Genomic DNA, 21927 nt, shown 5'->3' on the forward strand with positions numbered 1-21927 from the left:
GTGCAAGAAAAGTCCTTATCAGAGGATTCATGTTCCACACGAATCAAAGCACACCAAATTTCTTGCAATTTCTGTCATGTGTGTCCTTAAAAAAGCCTCGGGGTGTCGTAAAATCATTCTAAAAGTTACGGCCGCTGCGTCCCCAAACGCACCAGCCAATCACGCCGGACGCCCCTCAGCTGGCCGCCTCAACTTTCTTCTGTCTCTTTTGAAAGTCTCCCGAGAAGGAAGCGTCTAAAGCGAGGCCCTACGGACGCCATGGGCTGCCGTCACAGCAAGGTGAGCCCCCACGCGACCCCACTTTGAAAGTCGAACATTTTGTAAACGTTGAAGCGTTGTTCACGTGCCGAAGAACTCCTAAACGCGCCCGGACTTGAATTCGCGCGGTGCACATCTGTTCACGATTCGGCGATCGACCAAACATTCTTCGACACCAAACATTCTTCGACACCCTACAATGAGGTCATTCTCGCTTGAGTTTTGGACTCAAATAAATTCACTACCCTTGACTGCAATGTAAAAAATAACTGCCTGTGTTAGTTTTTGACAACCACAGATGTCAAATTTTGAGATTTAGCTTTGAATGCTAATCGTTCAAAGCCATTGACGGCATGCAATCATTTGAAAATGACCTTTGACCTCACGACACCATTTGGATTGTGACCAATGCCATCAATGTAATCAATTAATCACTCATTTTCATATTACCAATATAACTACTTTTATCGGCCTTTGATCTTTGATCCCATGACCTCAAAATGTAATCACTGCTCCTTTAATATTACAAACATCCAGTCAGACAATTGTTCTTTTTGTGTATTCATGAAATTCCCTTTGTCACTTAAGTGACCCTTGAAATTTTGGCAGAATAATCGCATACAAACATACCTTATTTTTCGCAGTCAAAGTCGCACAAGCCCAAAAAGCAACTTTAGCTCGATTGGTTTGAACGTTTTTTGCCAAATTAAAATGTGTGGCTCTGTTTTGGCGCAGCACAAGAAAAGCAAGAAAGACGAGAAGGACGCTTGCCGGCAAGATGGAGGTTATTTGCTCTTTTTCTTTCCCCCCCTAAATTTCAACATGGTACATTTATTATCTTTTTATACAATAGGTATAATGTACTGTTCATCTCAAAGTAATTATAGGCAATAATCTTTTTTTCAAATTAAAGTAACAAAAAAATAAATCTGAATATTTTCCATTTTCTTTGGCTTTCAGTCAAAGGTTTTTATAAAACATGTAAATGAAACATGACATTTTGTTGCAAAACATCCAAATTAAATAGAGAATCGGTAGAAGTGGCGGCCATTTTGTATAAATGTATACCTGACATCCCTAAGCCAAGCGCGTGCGGCGCGTTAGCTCGGCGGCGGCCGCCGCGACGGCGGCAGAAAAGCGCCTGGCCAGCTTGGAAGGGCAGCTGAAGATCCTGAAGGAAACGCTCTTGGCTGGCGACGAGAGGGCGGAGTTCCTCAAGGAGCACGCCCACGAGGAAGCCTGCGCGCTGGTGCTCGCCATCGTCGACCAGGTCGGGAGGGGTGGCGTCGCCGCCGGCCGGACCGACGGACCGCTAATGTCGGAACTCTTTGCCTTTTGTGAACAGGTCAAGATGGAGACCAGCGCTCGCCTGGACGCCGTTCATCAACAGCAGCGACAGCAAACCGAGCTGCGCCACCAGCAACACATGCACGGTATTTACTCGGGTTGTCCAAAAAATGGAAATGTATCCAAGTTGGGGTTGTCAATGTCCTTTTGGTTGGCAAGCCCAAAAAGTTGATTTTAGGGCATTTCTGATTTGGAGTTACTTTCTGCAAGTTCTCTTCTATGGTATTTTTTGTGGAGTGAATGGTAAAGTTGTTTAATGGGTGTTGAATGATTGGCAATCATAATAATTAACGGTGTGTCTATGTCTTCGTCAGAGGTGGAGCGAGATCACAAGGAGGTCAAAGTTCAGCTGACAGAGTCGTTTCGGACGAGGGAGAATGCCTTGAAGGTGACCTTCGTGTATATACTTTTTTATTTTATAAAAATATGTTTAATGACAAAAGAGAAGATTAAGCCAAAAAAGACATATTTTGAATGTATTACTGCTTTTTTAATTTAAAAAGTAAAAATTACAAGACTATTTGCCAAAAAATGATTTTATCCAATTTAACCATCTCCAAATGATCTGTGTCCACGATTAGAAAGGCCATCGATTAATGTTTTTTATTTTTTGTGCGGCTGCCCGTGCTTGAAGGCGGAGCTTGAGCATTACAACCACCTCAAGAGGCGTGTCCAAGAGTCCACCTTCAAGTGCGATCTCCTCCGCAACCTTAAGGTAAGCGGCCCCCTGGGCGCCTTTGACCACGCTAGACGTCCAATCCATTTTAAGCGGGAGGTCGGCGGCGACTGATCGTCCCTTGGATTCAGGCACACGGCAGCCCAGGTGCATTCTGGGAGTCGGAGCAGGAGTCCTTGCTGTTCGTCATCGAGATGAAGAGCGAACGCCTCCGAGAGTTGAACGAGCGCTTGGGACGCATGGGAGAGCTGGTGAGGAGCGCCACGCCGTGGTTCCATCGTGCGCCCGCGCCCTCCCAAAACGCTTCTGTGGCTTTCAGGCGGAGGAGAAATCCTGCGCGGAGGCCCGACTGCTGCAAAACGTGCGGGAGAACGAAGACTTGAAAGTACGGCTGGACAAAAATCAAAGCTTCCTCAAGTAAGTGAGCCGCGCACGCACGTGAGTGGTGACGTCAATCCTTGCTAGTTTACTACCAACGCAATACAACTCCAATTTTTAACTCTAAAAAAATAGTTTTCCATATGACATCAATAGCAAAACATTGTTATTTTATGACTAACATTTTCACTATTAGGGGTCATTATTTTGACCACACAAAAACATCCTTATTGACCAAAAATAACCATTTTGTAGGAGAAGTTATTTGCAATTTTCCCCAAATGTTCATCACAAAGTGACCCAAAACCTATAGGGAGTGACCAATGAACAGAGTGACCCGCAAATGCCCTAAAATCAACGGGAAGTGATGCAAGTTACCTGGAATTTCCCCCAAACTGATCAGAAAGTACTCAAAGTCAATAGGAAGTGACACAGAAATGTCCCACCATCAACCTGGGAATTCTGCTAGAAATACCTCGAAACCAACAGGAATTGACCTGAAACCAACAGAAAGCGATGGTGAAATGCCCCAAAATTGACCAAAAGTTGTCCAAAATGTACAAGTAAGCGACCCCCGGCATCCCTCAAAATGAACGCGTAGACCGCCATCCACAACGACAGATGCCCGATTCCTTCGAACCGGGAGGAGTGAGTGGGAATGGTGATCTTTTTGTCAGCGTCCAATTCCTTATGACCGTCGCCGCCGAAAAGAATGGAAGCGATGAACTGATGGCTACCTTTGCGGTTTAGGCGGGCGTGTGCAGAGCGCGAGGAGGCGTGCGCCTCCCGTGAGCGTCTGCGTTTGCTCAACGAGGCCTTGACCAGGGAGAAAGAGCAGCTGCTCTTCAAATTCTGCCACGGCGACGCCGGCCAGGCCCCTCCCCCGACCACGCCGGACCCCGAGGAGTCACGTGGCGTCGCTCGGCTTGTGGGCGTGTCTAAATGAGTCATTGTGAGTTTACTGACACCGGTCGTGTTAACGTGTTAGCGTGTAGCTTCCGTTGAAGCTTCTAGTCGAGTTTCTTTTTGCTTTACAGAGAGAATTTCCTGTTAATGTTGAGATTTTGTTTTCGTGTTTTATTATTTTCTTGATCGCGTATTTTTTTTCAGGTCATTTTACATGGAGGTGCACGTGTGTCAAAATTAAATCAATAAAAAGTCCAGGAAGTCAGGAAATGAGGAGAAATTGAAACTACTTGATGTAGAAGATAAGTACAATCTAAAATACGTATATACATATCTAAATTGAAATCATAGCATATAGACATTTCTGTAATTCTATGAATATTTTCATTTTAAAACGTCAATTGCACATTGTTACATTTAAAAAGTAAAGATTGAATCAAGAAAAAATTCAAAGGGAAATGTTGAACCAAATAATATTCAAATTAATCCAATTTTAAATGACAGTAAAAAGTCTAAAAACAAATTCTGATTCATCGATGACAAACGTAGTTTTTTTTTTAATTTAGTTTTGACACATGATCCTGCCTTCATCATTTTCTTTACCAAAGATGTGTTTTTGACAAATGTTGTCACGCACTTGCACTTTTTTTTTTCTCACGTGTGTCTACTTTTGGGGAGGGTTTCTAACAACTAAACTTTGCCAGATTTGGACTTTCTTTTGAGTTTGTCTTTTCTTTTATCTTTTTTTCCTTTATTTAAAAATGGTCTTATTTAAAACAGCATTTTTTTACGGTACATGCGTCTTCATTACAATTTTGGATCGGTTTAAAATGCAACCCCACTAATTAAAATAAAATAGTTACGGGTATTCTAAATAGTAATTTTGTTAGCGTTTGGAATTTAATTTTACTCCAATCTGAAGGCATTTTATGCAACATTTGGATATAAGAGTGTTGTACCTCTTTTTGCCCACAGAGGGAGTTAGCGTAGCAGGAAATCCCCCTTTTTAAACATCCCATTGCTCGAAAACTTCTTGCCAAATAGAACACCTTTAAAATAACTCGAATAAATAAATTATCTCGACCTAAGAATTCATCCAAAACCCTTTTATTTCTCAAGAATTGGCAAAGGGAAAATAAATCAGCCCAAAAAGGACTTAACAGCATTTTTTTAAAATTAAAGATAAATACTATATGTATTTTTTTTTATTAATTCCAGTTCTCATTGAAAGCTATTAAATGAGTTTTTGTTATAATGTATTTTTCTTTTGTTTGCGAGGCAAAAGGAGTGATGGAAAGTAATACGAAGACCTAAATTATTGAAACAAAAAATGAAATCAGAATTGGGTTTAGACCGCATAAATTCACCTAAGCCACCAAATTCAAAGCGTCGCTATATTTGGTAGAGTGGGGACTAGTTGGCGCAAAAATTCTTTTGAATTCTGACATCATGACTCCCCTGTTGATTTTAGGGCATGTTTTGGTCACTTAATGTATACTTTTTATTTTTTAATCCCCTGTTAATTTTGGGGGTATTTGAAGAGTTTTTTTTTTTTCAAATGTCTGTTAGAAATGAATGATGGCATTGTAAATTCTTGAGGGAGTTTTTGGGCCATTTTGTCGGAATCGTACGAGGTTAATATACGAGTATATATATATATAACGTTAATGGGATGTGGCATTTTTGTATTTTCTGGTATAAATGCGCAAAAATCCAAAGCAATGGATTGGATGTCAATACGCTCTAAAATGTCTGTTGACAATGAAAGCTTGGAAAATGTCATCTGATTTTTTTCTTTTCTCTTTTTTTCCTTTTCCTCGCACACAGGCACGCCGGCCGGAGCGGATGACGTCGCCGGAGCGGGCGGCCAATGGGAACGCGGGGACCGGCCGGCCACGCCCCCCGGGGGTCCCGCGGGAGATCCGAAGGAAGGAGGAGAAGGGGCCCTCCTGCGGGACGCCGTCAAGAGCGCGGCCGTTCTTTTGGCGAGCCAGCGAGTGAGTGAGCGACCTTCCGCGCCGCCTATTCGTCTCCCTCGTACTGCCAGCTCCTTTTGAAGGCGAGCGGCGTTTGATCAAAGGCCTTTTCCGCGTCCTGCCGGACTTTTTGGCTCGCCGGCTCCTCTGCCCCCGTCCGGTCCCGTCTGGTCCCGCCCCCCCGGGACGCCCCAGCCGCCCCGCCCCGGTGCTCCTCCGAGTTCTTTCCACGCACTCGACTCCGAGGGGAGGTCCGGCGGGGGGTCCGCGGAGGGGGGTGAGGGCGGAAGAAGGATCTCGCCTTCAGGACCCCGGGCCGGCCGGGTCCCGCTCCGGATTAACGCGTGATGTTCTCCATCCAGGATGGGCTCCCGCGGGGGGGTCTGAGCGTGAGCATGAAAGAGGAGCCGCTCCCCACCGGCATGACCCCCGTGCGCTCCTGGATGGCCGGCCAGGGGATCTTGGACGCCAACGCCGCCGCGCAAAGGTGGGTGGCTCCTTCCTTGTCTTTTGACACAATTGCAAAGCGCCTGCTTTTTTTCGGTGGTGGGATCCCAAAGGGAAATCCAAGCAAAAATCCTGATCACGTAGATCAAAAATGGCTTGGCTTTTTTGCTGGTGCGGGAACCGCCGTAATCTGCCTTTTGCCCATCGCCTCAACTTTTAGCATTTTTATACTAATAACTCTGTCGTCAGTCTTAATTCACTTCACGCTAAAATTGGATTTTTGTTTGCTTCTGTTAAAAAAACAAACATTTTTTGGATTGACTGTACTTTAAAAAATGTAAAGGATGATTGACAAAAGTCCAAAGGAAGAAAATAAAGAGAGTATGTAAGGCTTAATAACGCAAGTAGCTTATTTGTATTTAATGTATTTTAAAATAACAGTACCAATATTAGAATCTAACATTTTTTCTTTTCGTGTTATGCTTGAGATTTCCCTCTCAAATAAAAATAGCCTAACAACAGTACAATGAAAATATGGTTATATCACTATAATGGACAAAAACACTAAACATGTGGTCTCAGTTAAAATGATCCAATTCTCCATTTATTATTAAATCAAATTGTACCCAATTGTAATTGTGTAAAAACAACAAAACACACTAGTGATAAAACTTGATTAAAACATGCTGTGTAACCAATAATTAGTTACTAGTTGTTTGACACTAAGATATATTATAGATTATATATACTTAAAAAATCACATATCTGTTTGTACTAAATGGTATCTACAACTCTCCCCAATTACTTAAACTATTATATTATTCATACTTGAAAACTCATTCAGATGAAAAACAAACTCCTGTAATGTCTCAATTATGTTTATTGTAAGTCATTAGCATAAATCTTTTATTGTACAAATACAACTCTAAATTTAATGAAATTCTAATCAAGCCAAATGAAAATGACTCCACACAGAAATGTTCTCTGTTTACGGCCCCCCCAATAACGTTTAAAGATAATTATTTTTTTAAATTGGATTTGATGATGTCATTTTAGAGCATGAAACTAATTGCCTGCCCTTGACAACAATAGACGTCCATTTGGTCTAAAGTGTGAGGACTGGCTGTGCTGTTTGGAATGGGAGGGACCAATGAGCCCACCTGCATTGGGCCCCGTCCAAATTGAACGTCGAGCGCCGTCCGTAATTTAAAATGGACGTCCAAAACGGTGTCGCGGTGACAAATTAAATATCTTTTTGTGCTGAGCGCGGTTCGTGCAAGCGCGGACACGCGGGCAATTGACACGGTGCACAAGTGGAGTGCTCCGCCATTGTCACATTTGCCTCCAACCCCCCACCAAAATGTCAGAGTCCTTTAAAAAAAACAGAAGCTGGCTAATCATATCCATTAGAAAATAGAAAGATAAATCCTTTCCTAGTCAATTCAACAGCAAATCCTTGTTTATTTCTTCAAAATAAGATTTGGTGGCATCTAATGCTGTTTAGGAATAAACAAAAAAAAACAAATTTAAACTCCAATGTCAAAAAGAAAAAAAATCAAACAGCAGGAATTGTTTGTTTTTCAAAAAAAAGATATTTTACAGTGAGCAACCTTTTTCAAAATAAGACATTTTCTGTAATTATTTGAGTAAAAAAACTCACACAACCAGTAGATCGTGTCATTTTTCCAAAATAAGACATTTCGTTGTTATTGTAAAGGAACTAACAAAATAAGAATTTAATATCAATACTAAAAAAAAAACGGATAGTACGTACAAAATTGTAATCCTTGCAATTTATCGCCATCAACAGGTGGATAAATAATAAAATTAGAATGCCTGCCCTCCCACTTCAAATGGATTGGACGTTTAGCGCCTTTGGTGTCAGCCAAAGAGTTAATGGGGCATGTGATTTCTAATTAGGCCACGCCCCTCGCTAGAGTGGCCACGGTCATGCCGCAATTAACAACTAATGACTCTGGACCACACCATTTTATATGTACTCATACACGCACACACACACGCAACTCATACGTTTGTGAGAGATTTCAATCGTTGTTTATTTTAGTCATTTATTGTTGATTTGCGTGTGTGTATTGTTAAATTTATTTACATATCAAGCACATATTCACATTTTATTGTGTGTTTTATCTGCAATTTTCTAATTGGAAAAAGGAAAGCGATGAACTTGTCAGTTATGACAGAATATTATTTTGTTTAATGTAAATGTTTTTGGGCAATTTCATTCAGGCCTACTTATGCGTGCATAAAACCATACTAACATTTTCAACGGGTTATTTGTGCTAAATACTATGTTTGATACTACAAGCTGTTGATGCTGGTGTTTGTGTTTCAGTGGTGTGGCCCTGGCTCGTGCCCACTTTGAGAAGCAGCCACCGTCCAACCTGAGGAAGTCCAACTTCTTCCATTTCGTCCTGGCGCTTTACGACCGCCAGGGGCAGCCGGTGGAGATTGAGAGGACATCCTATATGGACTTTGTGGAGAAAGACAAGGTGGGCCAGCGTCGTCCTCACTTTTCATTTTCTCTCCAGCCGGGTTACTACCAGTGTTGCGCCGATAGGTCAATAAAATGACCTCATCCATTCTACTAGAAAAAAGTGGTAAAAAAACGAGCTGGTGCTGTAGTTTTAACCCAACATGGCTGCCATGAAAGAAGGAGCCCCCTGCTGTATTTTTTTTATCATTGAGAGACATCCGATTTGCTGTCAGGCCTCCCACTTCAGATGGTTTGGATGTGTCGTTCCGACAGTGGCAGCCCTGAGGCAAATCCTGTTAACTTCCCATTGATCTTGATAGAAAATCTCTTTAAAATAAGGTGGTTATGGTTGCATTTTAATGTCGTGGCTTTAATTGGAACGTTGACCCTCCCAACATGGCCACCTTGAGGCCATTTTGGTGGTGGCCATTTTGGTCTTTTTAATTCTTGACGCGGGTGTCCTTTTGCTCCCCAGGAGTACAATGGCGAGAAGACCAACAACGGAATCCATTACAGGTTACAACTCCTCTACAGTAACGGTGAGGGCGAGCGTCCCTGGAGGGAGCCTCGGCGCGTCCGCTCGACGCCGTGCCGTTTCTCACGCTTTTTTCGTCACAGGCATCAGGACGGAACAGGACCTTTACGTCCGCCTCATCGACTCCATGACCAAGCAGGTGAGCCTGGCGCGTCGTGATGATGCCATTGCCTGTTCATGTGTGCACTCACCTGGCGCACTGTGATGACATCATCACTTGTTCAAGCTGTCGTTTTTTTCCATTTCTCTCCAATCCCATCAGTCTTTTTTTTTTTTTTTTTTAACTCAAACGGCTGCACAAATCCCTGTGTATTCTTATATTTATTTTAACCGATTCCCTTCACCCTTCTCTTATTGCAACCCCTTCAAATTTTTGCCTAAGCTTCAAATGGATTAGACGTGTCTAGTGATAAACCCATTGACCGCACAATGATTATTGGACGTTTTCCAAAAATACCTAGCGGTCGCCAATATCCGAATAAATCCCAAACTTTCCTCGGCTCAGTACTGCCACCCGGCTGCCGCAGTGGTACTACAGCGACAAAACACTAAAATGAAAAAAAAGCTGGCACATATACGAACGGGCGCGCCCCCCGCGGCGCTGTCGGCGTGTCGGTCATCGATCGCGGGCGGGGAGGTGTGGCGCGGCCGCCGGCGCTCGATAATCTTCGCACGGCGACACGCCGGCGTTGTGCTCGTGGCGCTGACAGACAGACAGGTCGGCTGGAGTCGCCGGCGATCGATGAAAGCCCCTCACGAGCCCCCCGGTGAATCGGCTTCATTGACTGGCGGTTAAACAAGCTCACACTGAGTGCGTCTACGCTTGTCTGCCTCCTCACACACACGCACACACACTTGATTGAGAAATTGTCGGCACGTACGACATGCTAACGATCCAACGATCAGTTCATACTAGATGGACTAGTGAGGCGTCCAATCCTTTTGGATTCATCTATGATTTTAGGACCTTTCTGGCTCACTTTCTACGGATATTAGCTCTTAAGTAGACATTCTTTTCATTTTGGGTCACTTCATTTCTCTTGATATTGAGTCATTTCAATTGGACTTTCAGGGTTAATTTTTGTTGTTTTTGGGTCACCTGTTAATTTTGAGGCCATTCCTAGGTCATTGCCAGTTGGTATTAAGCCATTTATAGAAAAGCTCCTGTCTATTTTAGTCTCAACTTGCTGTTGATTATGGGTCATTTCTGTCTGACTACCTGTTCATTTTCGCCAACATTTGGGTCCGGGGCATTATTTTGTCACTTCCTATTGTTATTTCAGGGAATTTTCTGTTTATTTTGGAACATTTTTGGCTCACATCCAAATTCCTTATTCCTCATTTCACACCAGCTTTTTTTGTCTGTTTCTTTTTTTAATTCTTAGTATTTCATCAAGAGCCCTATAAAGGGTTAAATGATTTTTTTCACCCCCACCCTATCTGCCATTTATTTTGTCCTCAGGGATGCTTGACATTTTAGCTTCCCCATAACGAGCCAACCGACCAGTTAGCACTTAATGCTATTCGCTAGCCAAACCCCGACGCTAACGGCGATCGCAATTATTCTGCATTGAATCGGGCTACGTTAAGGCAAACTGTTGCTCTTTTACTTGACTTTTTGCCTTTTTTTGCCACAGGCCATTCTCTACGAGGGACAAGACAAGAACCCGGAAATGTGTCGCGTTCTGCTCACGCACGAGATCATGTGCAGGTACGGACCCAGACACGTATTAGCATGTACCGCAGTGTTCATTTTTAATCAGGCGGGCGACAACTCCTCAGCCAATCGGGTCGCGCGCCCCGAAAGCGTTTGTGTACCTACGCCGGCCCGGCCGATGGGGGAGACTCATTAGCCGAGGCGCGCGTTTGTTTTGGTCTTCCGGGAGAGGGTGTCCCGGGGGCTGGGGGTGGTGGCACCGCTAATTGGTCTCCTGGAACTTTGGCTAATGGCGACGGCGAGACGCGAAGGCGCGCACGCTTTGACCGCATTCATGTTGCATGAGGACAGCGTGAGGCCCCTCAACAATTATTTTCTCAATTAGGCCAAGATGCTACGCTAACAGACCCCCTTGGCAGCCTGGTAGAAGAAAAAAAAGGGCGGCACCCTCGTCCCAAGACAAAAAGAAGGACAGAATGGCTCGTGATTTGTTTTGGCGGAATTGCAATTATTTTTGGAATGGACCCACTTATTGACAACTCATCATTATCAAATAAATCCACAAAACAGATTTCTGTCCTCCAAAAGTTGATTAACAGAAATAAGATAGTCTTTGTTGAACTGCTTATCAGTAAACATTGGACTATAAGTCATCTTTTTTTAGAGATGAAAAATAAACGGCTACTTTTCTTTCAATTTTATCATCTAGTTTCTAATATTTTTTTTTTAAATGTACTTTATGCTGAAAAAAGTAAGACAGTTTATAATGATGTATTGTTATAATTGCCAATACATATTGTTAAATGTGAGTTTTGTTTACAGATAAAATAGTGCCACTGGATGTACATAATAATGTGCGTGTTGTTTTCTCCCCAGTCGCTGTTGTGACAAAAAAAGCTGTGGAAATCGAAATGAGACCCCTTCTGACCCCGTCATCATTGACAGGTAGGCCACGCCCATTCTCACTTTTTCGACCGGGTGTCCAGTCGTTGTTCAAGATACCTTAGCTATCTGTTACCTTACCTCATTGGCGTTTCAAGTGGGAGAGTTGGCAGAAAAATGAAGGAAGGAACATTTGAGGCAGTAAAAGGGCCTGCTGTTGCTTTTGGGGCGCTCCAAGGCCACTTCCTATGGATTTGGCGCCATTTCTGGGTCACTTTTTGCTCATTTCCTGCTGATTTCAGGCATTCCGGTTATTTTTGCTCACTTTCTGATATTGTTTGGGCCTTCCTGTCTGTTTTGGATTGAAAATATGTAGCATGTTGAAAGATAGAAATGTTTTAGCCAATGGAAAATAAAATGATTCTCGACCACAGCCCCCCAAAAAACGTGATTTTGGTGCCATCGTGAACGTTAGCCTTGAATTCCGAAGAGAGTCGGCGTCTCGCCATAACAATTTAGCCAAGTCGGCTAGCGCCGGTCGGCACGCACGGCGTCGGGGTGCCGTGTGGCTGATTTACGGCCACTGGTTGTTTCTCTGCATTTTAGTGGCTGTTAAAGATAGAAGGATTTACGGCCGGCACGCGCTGGCGTTTAGCCAGCTATCATGCAAATGATATTGTCCGAGCTACAGTAAAGACATTTCCAGTAAATCAATGTGACACGCGCTCGCTGGCGCCAGACAGGAAGTCAAAGGTTCAGCCCGAAAAGCGCCCCGGACGTGCGTGCTTGCGTGCCATGCCTGGCTTTTATTGCCGCAAAGATTAGCAATTAGCGTAGCGCGGGACATCCATTGAAGTCGAGTGTCGGGCGTCGGGGCTCCGAGGAGCCCGGGTGACGTCCGACCTTTGACCTCTGCTTGCACTACTCTTGTCACCGTGCTAAAATGTGTTCAACGACACAGAAATACAACATAAAAAAAGAAATAAGAACCCAAGGTATTTTTTTATTGTATTTGCGGTTCCATTGGCACCAAATCCGTTTGAATGCTTTGCCTTTTTTGTTTATCGCCCCCAAATTGGACCGTAGAGTATGATTTGTACCGCTACTGATTAAATATGCTGCGTATCAAATGGAATTTTTAGCATTTGCTACCATTTTGAAAACAAAATTGAAAATCCCAGCATTTTAAAGCGTTTGGAGGCATGTTTGTGTTTTCTTTTCTTGTGTGTGTGTGCGCGTGTGCGCGTGTGAAATAAGATTCAGGCATGCGAAGGCAGGCGGCAGCCAGCGAAAATCCCGTGATGTGATACCATATGATGGGGGCGGATACCAGACAGTTGCAGGGTGATGAAAATGATAAAGAGAAAGAGGAGGCAGGCGCACATGATGACACTATTGATTTTGACATATACATGGCGGCCTGTGAGACGCGGTTTAGAAAGGAGAGACGGAAGGCGCAAGACATTTAGGGGCTGGTGTTAGCAGTGGGCAGCCTTTTTTGTCACACACCACAAATATTTTCCGTTCCAAAAAATTTCACATGGCTATTATAGTTTAAATGCGGAATGTGGGAAAAGTTGATGCTTCTACGTTATGCAATTTTGGTCCCAAAATTCAAAGGAATTGAGCCCACAGGTTGTGGTCCATAAATGCCCCCAAATTAACAGCAGGCAGGTGACTGGATATCGATGAGAGGTGACTGCCTATAAATGACTAGGAGACTAGTGAGTCCGTATTGACAGTAAGTCATGTAAAAATGCCCCAAGTTGACTTCCAGCTAAATTTGGGGCATTCCTAAGTGCATACCTGTTTTGTAGGTGACTTTCTGTGGATTTAGAGGCATAAATATGCCATTGACAAATTCCTAGCTGGCTTCCGTGTCTATTTCTCAGGCGAGTTGGCGTTGTGTTTTTTGGCCAGCGACCGGTCCGCCTTGGTTTAATAGCCTTGCACGCGTGGCTGTCACGTTGTTATAGCCAGTCCAAGTAAAAAAGTGGATTTTGTGGGAATGTCTTTTCAGTTTTTTTTCTTTTTCATTGGTAATTGGAGTTTTCAAGGTGAACGTCTTATTCCTGCAGAAGCTTGACAAATTAATTCGAGTGAGGGTCTATTGGAGAATAGGTGGCCTTTTTTTTTTGGTCGTTGCAACGGCAAGCGACCTGTCACTTTGAGGAATGAGACCGGGCCAAAATTACAGCTGACGTCACCCGGTCGCTTCGGTCGGCCAATCGCGGCGCGGGAACCCCAAAAGCGTTATTTGGTTAGTCACATCGTTACAGAAACTAGAGACTTTTTTACTCTTTCTGTCCCAATGCATTGACTTTGATGAGAATGTCTGCCCCTACCAACATGGCCGCCCCAACTTGAAGCCATTTTGGGCCACTTCTTGATGATTTGAGGCCATTACTGGGACTCTTTACATTTTGTGACTCACTTCCGTTGATTTTTAGCCGCCACTTGTTAAATTCCTTTGCATGGCGCCCGGTTTTGTCGTGATTAGCCACGGCGACCAACGTCGGCGTCGTCGTGCTTTGAAGGTCAGTGTGACTTCGGGTCGTTAAAGTGGCTGGAAGCGAGGGGCGGGGCGACACCCACCGGACTCGCAAACGGGGTTGGGGGGCGGAGTTTGGCAGCGCGGCGTCTCCGCTCGCACGGATGGCGGCGGCGGCCCAAAGCGCACCCGGGGGCGACATTACCCGCTAGGCCTTAAAAGAACACCTGCTAACTGGTGGATGGCGTTTCTGGGGAAGATTTGCCTTTTTTCACCCCCATACTTTCTGTAACTTTTGCCTATTTTTGCGCCACTTGACTTGATTGTTAACTCTCCGGCCAGCCGCCATTAACGGCGCCGGATGTCCAGGCCAACGTAACTGACGGGGGGCCGCGTCAATGGCGGCAAATGAGGATTCCAGAGGCGCATGCTCATCTCCGTGGGAAAGTGTCTTCACGTATGCTAATGGTGCGCATCACCTTTATTTTTAACTCCTCGCCATATGCGTGGCGATGGTTGACAGCGTGCTAGCGTTTTGCTCGACACCATTTTTTTGTTTTTTTTAGTCGCCGCGCCGTCAGCGTCCACGGCGAAGCGGAGGTGGCGCCGTCGCTGTCGCACCTCCGCGTCAGCGCGGACGCTAACGGGTCGGGCGGGACGCCAGAGACGACGCACGGCGCCGTCCAGCTGCGAGCTGGCCCTCCTTTTCGACACTTCTTTTTAACATCCGCCGTCTCTCTCATGGACCGGCGGTCATTTTGCTTGAAATGGTGTCCAATCCCTCTGAACTGAAAGAGCTGACATAATTTTTTTTGTTCAGCACTGCAGTTCAACAGCATATCATTGAATTGTTTTACATTTTAAAAAATGAAATTGTATTGATTTTGAGCTGAGTTGAACTGAACATTTTGTGACACCTGACCCTGATTTTTTGTGAGCGGACCCAGAGCGCCAGTGTTTTTGGAACGCCGTCCAAGGTCGGGCCAGATGGCGGTGGCGGCGGCCGGTCGGCGTCAACCTTGACGCTGACCGCCGCTCCGTCGGCGCCAGCGCGGCGGCAAACAGATGGAGGGAAGCAGAGAGCGTTAAAATGGCCTGCTAAAAAACACGCACGCTGCAAAAAATGCTCGCGTGCCAACTCGCTAAGTTTGCTGCGTGTGTGTGTGTGTGTGTGTGTGTGTATACGTGCTGATGCGACTTCAAAGGAAGGAGTCAATTACATTGACTATGTAATCTTTGCATCATGATTCCTTCTCTTTATCAACAAGCAATCCAGCGTTTTTGCGTGAAAATGTGTCGTTTAATGATGAAATGTTGGTGGAAGGAAGGAAGTGGATTTAAGGGCAACCAAGGAATGGGCATCCCTTTTTGAAGAATCCACAGCAAAACAAAACGCAGCCCTTTTTTACATTTGTAGTATCCTTGTTTGAGCGCCAAAAGTAGTCACACTCCTTGTTATTCTTTTCACTTTTGTCTTGCGCTCCTGCCTCGACTGCGACCAATCGCTTTTGTGTGTCTCGCGAAGGTAGAAAAATTACCAAGGGTTGTTTTTTTTTTTTTTTAACCAAAAAATCTTTACGGTTATTGATTTTGCCCTGCCACTGCTCATAATCTGAATCCAAGCTCATTGTTTCCCATCATGCCTTTTTGGAACGCTTGTAAAAATCCAACTTGTGCCCCCTTCTGACCCCGAATGCATAAATGACATTTTTATGAGCATAAGCTCCTCAGCCAATCACTTTTTGCACTTTAAGTCCTTATTAAGCCAAAAAGTTTGTGTGTGTGTGTGGGCAGGTTCTTCCTCAAGTTCTTCCTCAAGTGTAACCAGAACTGTTTGAAGAATGCCGGAAACCCCCGAGACATGAGACGTTTCCAGGTGAGCCCCGCCCACCACGCCACATGTCGCCAACCGTTCGACATTTTTTAAATATTATTTTTTTCTGTGGACAGGTGGTGGTTTCCACCACGGTCAACGTGGACGGCCACGTACTGTCCGTCTCCGACAATATGTTTGTCCACAACAACTCCAAGCACGGACGCCGCGCGCGCCGCCTAGACCCCTCCGAAGGTAAGAATGTGGGCGGGCCCAACTGATTTGGACATCAATTCCCTGTTTTTGACAACTAGCGAGAAGGTGTGTGAGTGCCGGGTTCCCGCCAGACGGGCCGGCAAAAGTCTGATAAAAGACAGCGACAGATGTTGGTCCATTTTTTTGGGCCGTGGGGGGGAAGCAGATGAAAGGACGCGGACGGCGTCAAGGTGGTCCCGGGAAGAATCGCCGGCGGACAGATTGGCGTCGAGGCGCCCGGCCGGCCGCCTTTTGTGGAAGGCGCTACTTTCGTGGCAGGCCGCTCAAAAGACTTTGATGAGCCGGCGTCTTTGGCTTTGCCGTCGAGACGAGAGGGAGGGCGAAAGGGGGGGCTCCAAATGTCTCGGTGATGATCCGACAGTCTTTATTTTGGGGTGCCTCTATAGACAACAAATACTGCCAGTGGTCCAAAGTAGCGACAAATATATATTTAATGGTCAAAGACATCCGATTTATTTCAACTTGGGAGAAACTGGCAGCGATTGAGCAAAAACTGAGGATACTTTGGGGGAAAAAAAACACTGGCTGGCAAATGTATTGAATTGGCATGTGTGTCTTTGTGTGTCCTACCTGACCCGACCTGACTTGAACCAAAGCAGCCACACCGTGCATCAAAGCCATCAGCCCCAGCGAAGGTTGGACCACGGGGGGCGCCACCGTCATCCTCATCGGGGACAACTTCTTTGACGGCCTGCAGGTGGTCTTTGGGACCATGCTGGTGTGGAGTGAGGTGAGACACGTCTCAGAGTCCAAAACAGCAAAAAACTAAAGTTAGTACCCCACAATCAACATAACGAACAGGCCCCAAAATGAACAGAAAGTGACCCGAAAATCATTTGTAAATTAGCTGGCTGAATATAGCCCAAAATGAACAGAAAGTGACCCGTTAGTGACCAAAAGTTGAAATTTGGTGACCCTAAAACTTGCAGTCCTTTCCAAAGCAAAGCATGTAATAGTGAGTAGGAATGACATCGTCCGTCGTTGCATTTGTGAGCACCGCTCGCCATTAACGCCTGGTCTCTTTTTTTGTTTTTCCCGCAGCTGATCACGCCGCACGCCATCCGCGTCCAGACACCCCCTCGTCACATTCCCGGCGTGGTGGAGGTCACGCTGTCCTACAAGTCCAAACAGTTCTGCAAAGGAGCGCCGGGCCGCTTCGTCTACACGGGTGAGACTCTTTTTCATTTATTTTTTTACCGACAATGGCACCCAAGTCCTCGAAGGTGGCGCAAAGCCCCATAAGTAAATGTCAGCACACGCCGTAAGAACGGGCCTCCGATAGAACCGCCATTTTTGCTGGCGCCGACGGTGCCAACATAAAGTGGGGGCGCCTTTCTTTGAAGCGGGCTTTTGATGGACGGCCCGACGGGACCTCCCCTCTGTGGGGACGCGCCGCCTCGCGTTCCTCGGGAGTTAACGCCGGCTAATTAGCGCCTTCCGCGAGAGCATTTTAGGCTGCCGACCGATAATTAGCGTTTGTCTTTCGCACCTTTCCATGTCGACGGCAACGTCTGATAAATCTAGTGACGGAAATATCTAGTCGGGAGGGAATTGACTTGAAGTTAGCCAAATTCGATGGCTAGTAACGCGCCGATATCAACAGCCCTGAAATCAACAGGAAATCCCCCCAAATACATTTGAATTCAACAGAAAGTAAGGTGGAACTGCACCAAAGCAACAGAGCTAAAAATCAATAGGAAGGGACCTGGAAATGCCCCAAAATCGGCAAGAAGATCCAAAAGACCAAAATTAAAAGGAAATGACTTTCAAATTGAAGACCCATCGGGAACGGTGCCAAACGGACGCCGCCTTGCCGGCCAATCGGCGAGATGGAGCGGCCAAGGGCCGAAAATGGCGTCCGACGCCGCTCGCCAAATGTGCTCCGGAGGCTGGCCCGCATCGTCGGGAGACGGCAAATTGGCGTGGCGGGGAGGGACGTGACCGCGCCGCCATCGAGGCGCTTTACGGGGACGAACGACTTAACCAAGTGGACGAAACGTCCGCCTGCGAGAAGCGGCGCGAAGGGCGCCCACGGCCAATCCCGACGCCGTGACCAATTACTCACCGGGGGGGCCGTGGCTGATCGGAAAGAGGCCGAGAAATGCGTGGTGAGCCGCCCGTTCTCTGGCACTTGATTTCCGCTCCGTACGATAGAGCAGGTTTTTGATGGCCACAGGCTCCAATTGGACGTCTTAGGGCGGTTCCCATAATTTAAGCCCGCCTTTCAGACGGGGGTCACCTTGCCGGCTGCGGGGGCCAGCCCACAGGAAATGCATTTTGGGAAGGGGCTTGATTGTTTTGCGCAAAAAGTCCCGGTGGGATCACGTCGTCGACGGGTGGTGTGGCGCCTTGGAATCCGAGGCGGCGTTGTCAGCCCGGTCGTCTTTTTGCCATTTTTATTTCTTTATTTTTGCTCCCCGTTTTGCCGCCTCTCGTCTCCGCCTGCGACAAATTAGATTTAGCGTCTTCGGGCCCCAGGCAAACAAATATTGTTCTAATGCTAATAGCCGTCCGCTCGCTCGCTATTCATGAAGGCCGCCCGCCCGGCGCCCGCCCGCCTCCCAATGCACCGGCTGTCAATCACGGTTAGCGGCTACAAGCGCTAACGCCGACAAAGACCCTCTGACAAATTGTCCCCAAAGTCAAATTTGACAGCGTTATATGATTAATGGAGTGGGAGCGCTCCTTTTTTTTCCCCACCGAAGATGGGAATTAGCGGGGAGTCGTTTGGCCGTGCGTCTCCGTTAATGCTTCCTTCCTTCCTTCCTTCCTTGCGTCTGTCTGTGCGGCAGCTTTGAACGAGCCCACCATCGACTACGGCTTCCAGAGGTTACAGAAGGTCATCCCACGCCACCCCGGCGACCCCGAGAGGTTACCAAAGGTCAGTCAAATTCTGCTAATGCCACTGAAAAAGCTTCCCTTGAAAGTCACTTGCTGTACATTATGCCACATTTGTGGTTCAGATTGGTTCACATTGAAAAATACTTCAATTTAAAAATTGATTTCTTATTTTTTAAAACCATAATTAGGTGTGAAAGATACTCTGTTAACGCACTATTATTTTGCCAATTTTAGATGTATTTTATTTTTTTAAAAATAGGTTTAATACAATTTAGTTTTTTTATTTTTAAATCTATATTGTTAAAATCAGTTAATATGCAGGAATTTTTGGTGAAATTTGACATTCATCCATTCGTTTTCCCTGTGAGGTTCGCGGGGGTGCCACAGCCTATCCCCACCGACAATAGGCAGGAAGTGGGGTAAACCCCCCGCCCCCACCACCACAGTAGATACATTTGATTTGATCATTTTATATTAAATGAGGCGGAGGGCCGGCCGAATCTGGGCAGCAGTTTGACGCCTCTCCGTTTAAAAGGAGGCGGCGTGGGGTGAAAGTTGACGGCGAGCGCTATTGCGGAGGCGGGCAGCAGATTGCCTTTGTCGGCGACGAGGGTAGACGCGCCGCGAAGGCGGACGCACGCGGGCGCCAAATTGAAGTCATTCATCAAACGGCGACACGCCGCCAAAGCGCTTTCTTTGGAAATTGATGCTAATCGCCCAACGACCGAGCGACCGGTCGCCGTCGCCTCGTCGCCCATGAATATTTATGCCTTGGTCTTCATCTCACGTGCCGACGGGTGGGGAAATGTTCTGTCGCCCGGGTTGACGCTTCCCAATTGCCTCGCCAAAATCCACAAAGTCAACAGGAAGTGACCTGGCAATGACCATAAATGTACAGGAATGAATAGGAAGTGTTCAAAAATGATCCCAAATGTACATGAAGTGACCAAAACATGTCAAGGTGAAAGTTTGGGGAGCAAAAGAGCATTAAATGCCCACGCCAATTCTTTGGGAATTGAAGATGCATTGTGGGATACGTTAAGCGAGGAAGTGGTGGGAAATTGCCGGGGGGATTCCCAACACAGCCATAAACAAAGCACACCCACCCTGTAAGCTCCTCCTTCTCTTTTTCCTCGTGCGGAGGTCTTAATGAGGTGGGGGAAAGGAACGATCAGGGCGAGGAGGAGTCATCAGACAGCTCTTAACTAAGATAAATCACCAGCCGCCGTCGTCCAATCCTTTTCAACTGCCTGATGATGGGAAGGGAAAGGAAAGGAGAGGAAGGGGAGAAGAGGCTTGGCGCGCGCTCGCTCGCTCACTCAACATCTTTTTACACCTTCAAAAGGCATCAAACCGACTACCTTTTGCGTGGTGAGCATGTGCTCTACTGTTTTAGCTAAATGCCCAACCCAACTCCCCCACTACATTTCTGTTTGAAAAGGGACAAGTTGCAAGATACAGCTAAGTGACCAACTTTCCAATAATGACAAAGTCAAGTGTGGCCATTTCATGGTGTACACTGGTTCAGTCGCCTGACTGCCACGTGGGCAGGTGTGCTTCCAATCCTGCTTGGGAATCATTTTCCCCTTAAATACAAACAACCATGTGTAGTCAAGACTTTCCAAAGTTAAGTGTGGCCTTTGTGGCGCAGAGGTTAGTTCACTGGACTTCTGTCTGGGGGACCTAGGTTCGAGTCCCGGTTCAGACACATTTTCACTTTGTTGTTTCTGTGTACTTCTTGTCAAGACACTCAAATGATTACTAAGGAAAGTGTAGTCACTTGGTGGCGCAGAGGTTAGTGCACTGGACTCCCGTCCGGGAGACCTGGGATCGATTCCCGGTTCGGACACTTTTTCACTTGGTTGTTTCTGTGGACTTCTTCTAAAAATACTCAAATGATTACAAAGAAAAGTGTAGTCACTTGATTGGCGCAGAGGTTAGATCACTGGACTCCCGTCTGGGAGACCTGGGTTCGATTCTCGCTGCCGTCGTTTGGCTGAAAATAGTTGGAAAGAAGAATTGGTCAATGGAATAAGAAGAAGGGGAAAAAAAAAAGAAAAATCTTTTTAATTTATATTAAACACTTAGTCATACTTTTCAGCAAAAGGTTATATTCCGAACTGCCTTCGGCAGTTCGGAAGACAGTTGAAGGGCCTGTCTGTGCGAAAGGCGTTCTCGGGTCGGCCTTCGGCCGACCCTCGACCGCTTGCTTGGTCAGTGAACCGCTGACACCGGGAAGCGAACTCACGTTCTCTCCGTGCAAAGGCGAGTGTGCAACCCACTACACCAACTCGTGCCCCACTTATACATAGGTGTTGAAACGTTTTATCCAAGGAAACTGGGTGAAACACTTAGTCATTTTTTTCACAAAATGCTTCATCCACCACTGAAGACCTATACACTTAAACACTTAGGCATTAGAACTTATTCTTTTAACTGAATAATAGTATTGGGAAAATATTTGCCTGCACTTGGATTCGAACCATTGACCACAGAGGTGGCAGACTGATGACTTAGCCACTGGGCCACCACCCAGTGCGAGAAAGTGGTAGTACTTATACTTTTACCTCTTTTGTTTACCTGAAACACTTAGTCATTTTTTGGACAAAATGCTTCATCCACCACTGAAGACTTATACACTTAAACACTTAGGCATTAGAACTTATTCCTTTAACTGAATAATAGTATTGGGAAAATATTTGCCGGCACTTGGATTCGAACCATGGACCACAGAGGTGGTAGACTGATGACTTATCCACTGGGCCACCACCCAGTGAGAGTAGGCAGTAGTACTTGGACACTCATCTCTTTCATTTACCTGAATAAAAGTGAGAAAATATTTGCCTGCACTTGGATTTTAACCCAGGTCCACAGATGTGGAAGACGGAAGACTTAACCACAAGGCCACCAACCTGTGAGAGAAAACTGTAGTATGTACTTGTACATTTAT

The 21927-nt window shown here is 45.9% G+C and overlaps 2 protein-coding genes across 7 annotated transcripts in view; both read left to right on the forward strand.

The window, feature by feature from the left end:
- ccdc69 (coiled-coil domain containing 69) lies at window positions 1–4276 on the forward strand. Of its 2 annotated transcripts, none has more exons than XM_077732564.1 (9): window positions 1–279; window positions 994–1042; window positions 1341–1528; window positions 1604–1691; window positions 1920–1993; window positions 2240–2320; window positions 2413–2532; window positions 2601–2698; window positions 2915–3384. In XM_077732564.1, the coding sequence occupies exons 1-9, from the start codon at window positions 259–261 to the stop codon at window positions 2970–2972; spliced, it is 777 nt and encodes a 258-aa protein (XP_077588690.1). In that variant the 5' UTR covers window positions 1–258; the 3' UTR covers window positions 2973–3384. The 2 variants fall into 2 exon arrangements, with proteins under 2 accessions (XP_077588690.1, XP_077588689.1); XM_077732563.1 differs by lacking the exon at window positions 2915–3384 and adding an exon at window positions 3410–4276 and having other exon boundaries at window positions 5–279.
- The window catches only part of LOC144207223 (transcription factor COE3), a 22261-nt gene continuing 3797 nt past the window's right edge, over window positions 3464–21927 (forward strand). The window contains exons 1-13 of one of the 5 annotated variants that reach the window (XM_077732557.1): window positions 3464–3611; window positions 5393–5562; window positions 5904–6028; window positions 8342–8498; window positions 8958–9021; window positions 9101–9156; window positions 10655–10728; window positions 11551–11619; window positions 15842–15923; window positions 15998–16115; window positions 16736–16866; window positions 17178–17304; window positions 18929–19017. In XM_077732557.1, the coding sequence (XP_077588683.1) occupies window positions 3602–3611; window positions 5393–5562; window positions 5904–6028; window positions 8342–8498; window positions 8958–9021; window positions 9101–9156; window positions 10655–10728; window positions 11551–11619; window positions 15842–15923; window positions 15998–16115; window positions 16736–16866; window positions 17178–17304; window positions 18929–19017 (1272 nt within the window). In that variant the 5' untranslated portion in view covers window positions 3464–3601. Of the gene's footprint in view, window positions 3612–5392; window positions 6029–8341; window positions 8499–8957; window positions 9022–9100; window positions 9157–10654; window positions 10729–11550; window positions 11620–15841; window positions 15924–15997; window positions 16116–16732; window positions 16867–17177; window positions 17305–18928; window positions 19018–21927 lie in introns of those variants that run through there. The other 4 variants (XM_077732559.1, XM_077732560.1, XM_077732558.1 and 1 more) reach the window with 4 other exon arrangements.

Source organism: Stigmatopora nigra, chromosome 14 (genome assembly GCF_051989575.1).
Source record: "Stigmatopora nigra isolate UIUO_SnigA chromosome 14, RoL_Snig_1.1, whole genome shotgun sequence".
NCBI classification, from domain to species: domain Eukaryota; kingdom Metazoa; phylum Chordata; class Actinopteri; order Syngnathiformes; family Syngnathidae; genus Stigmatopora; species Stigmatopora nigra.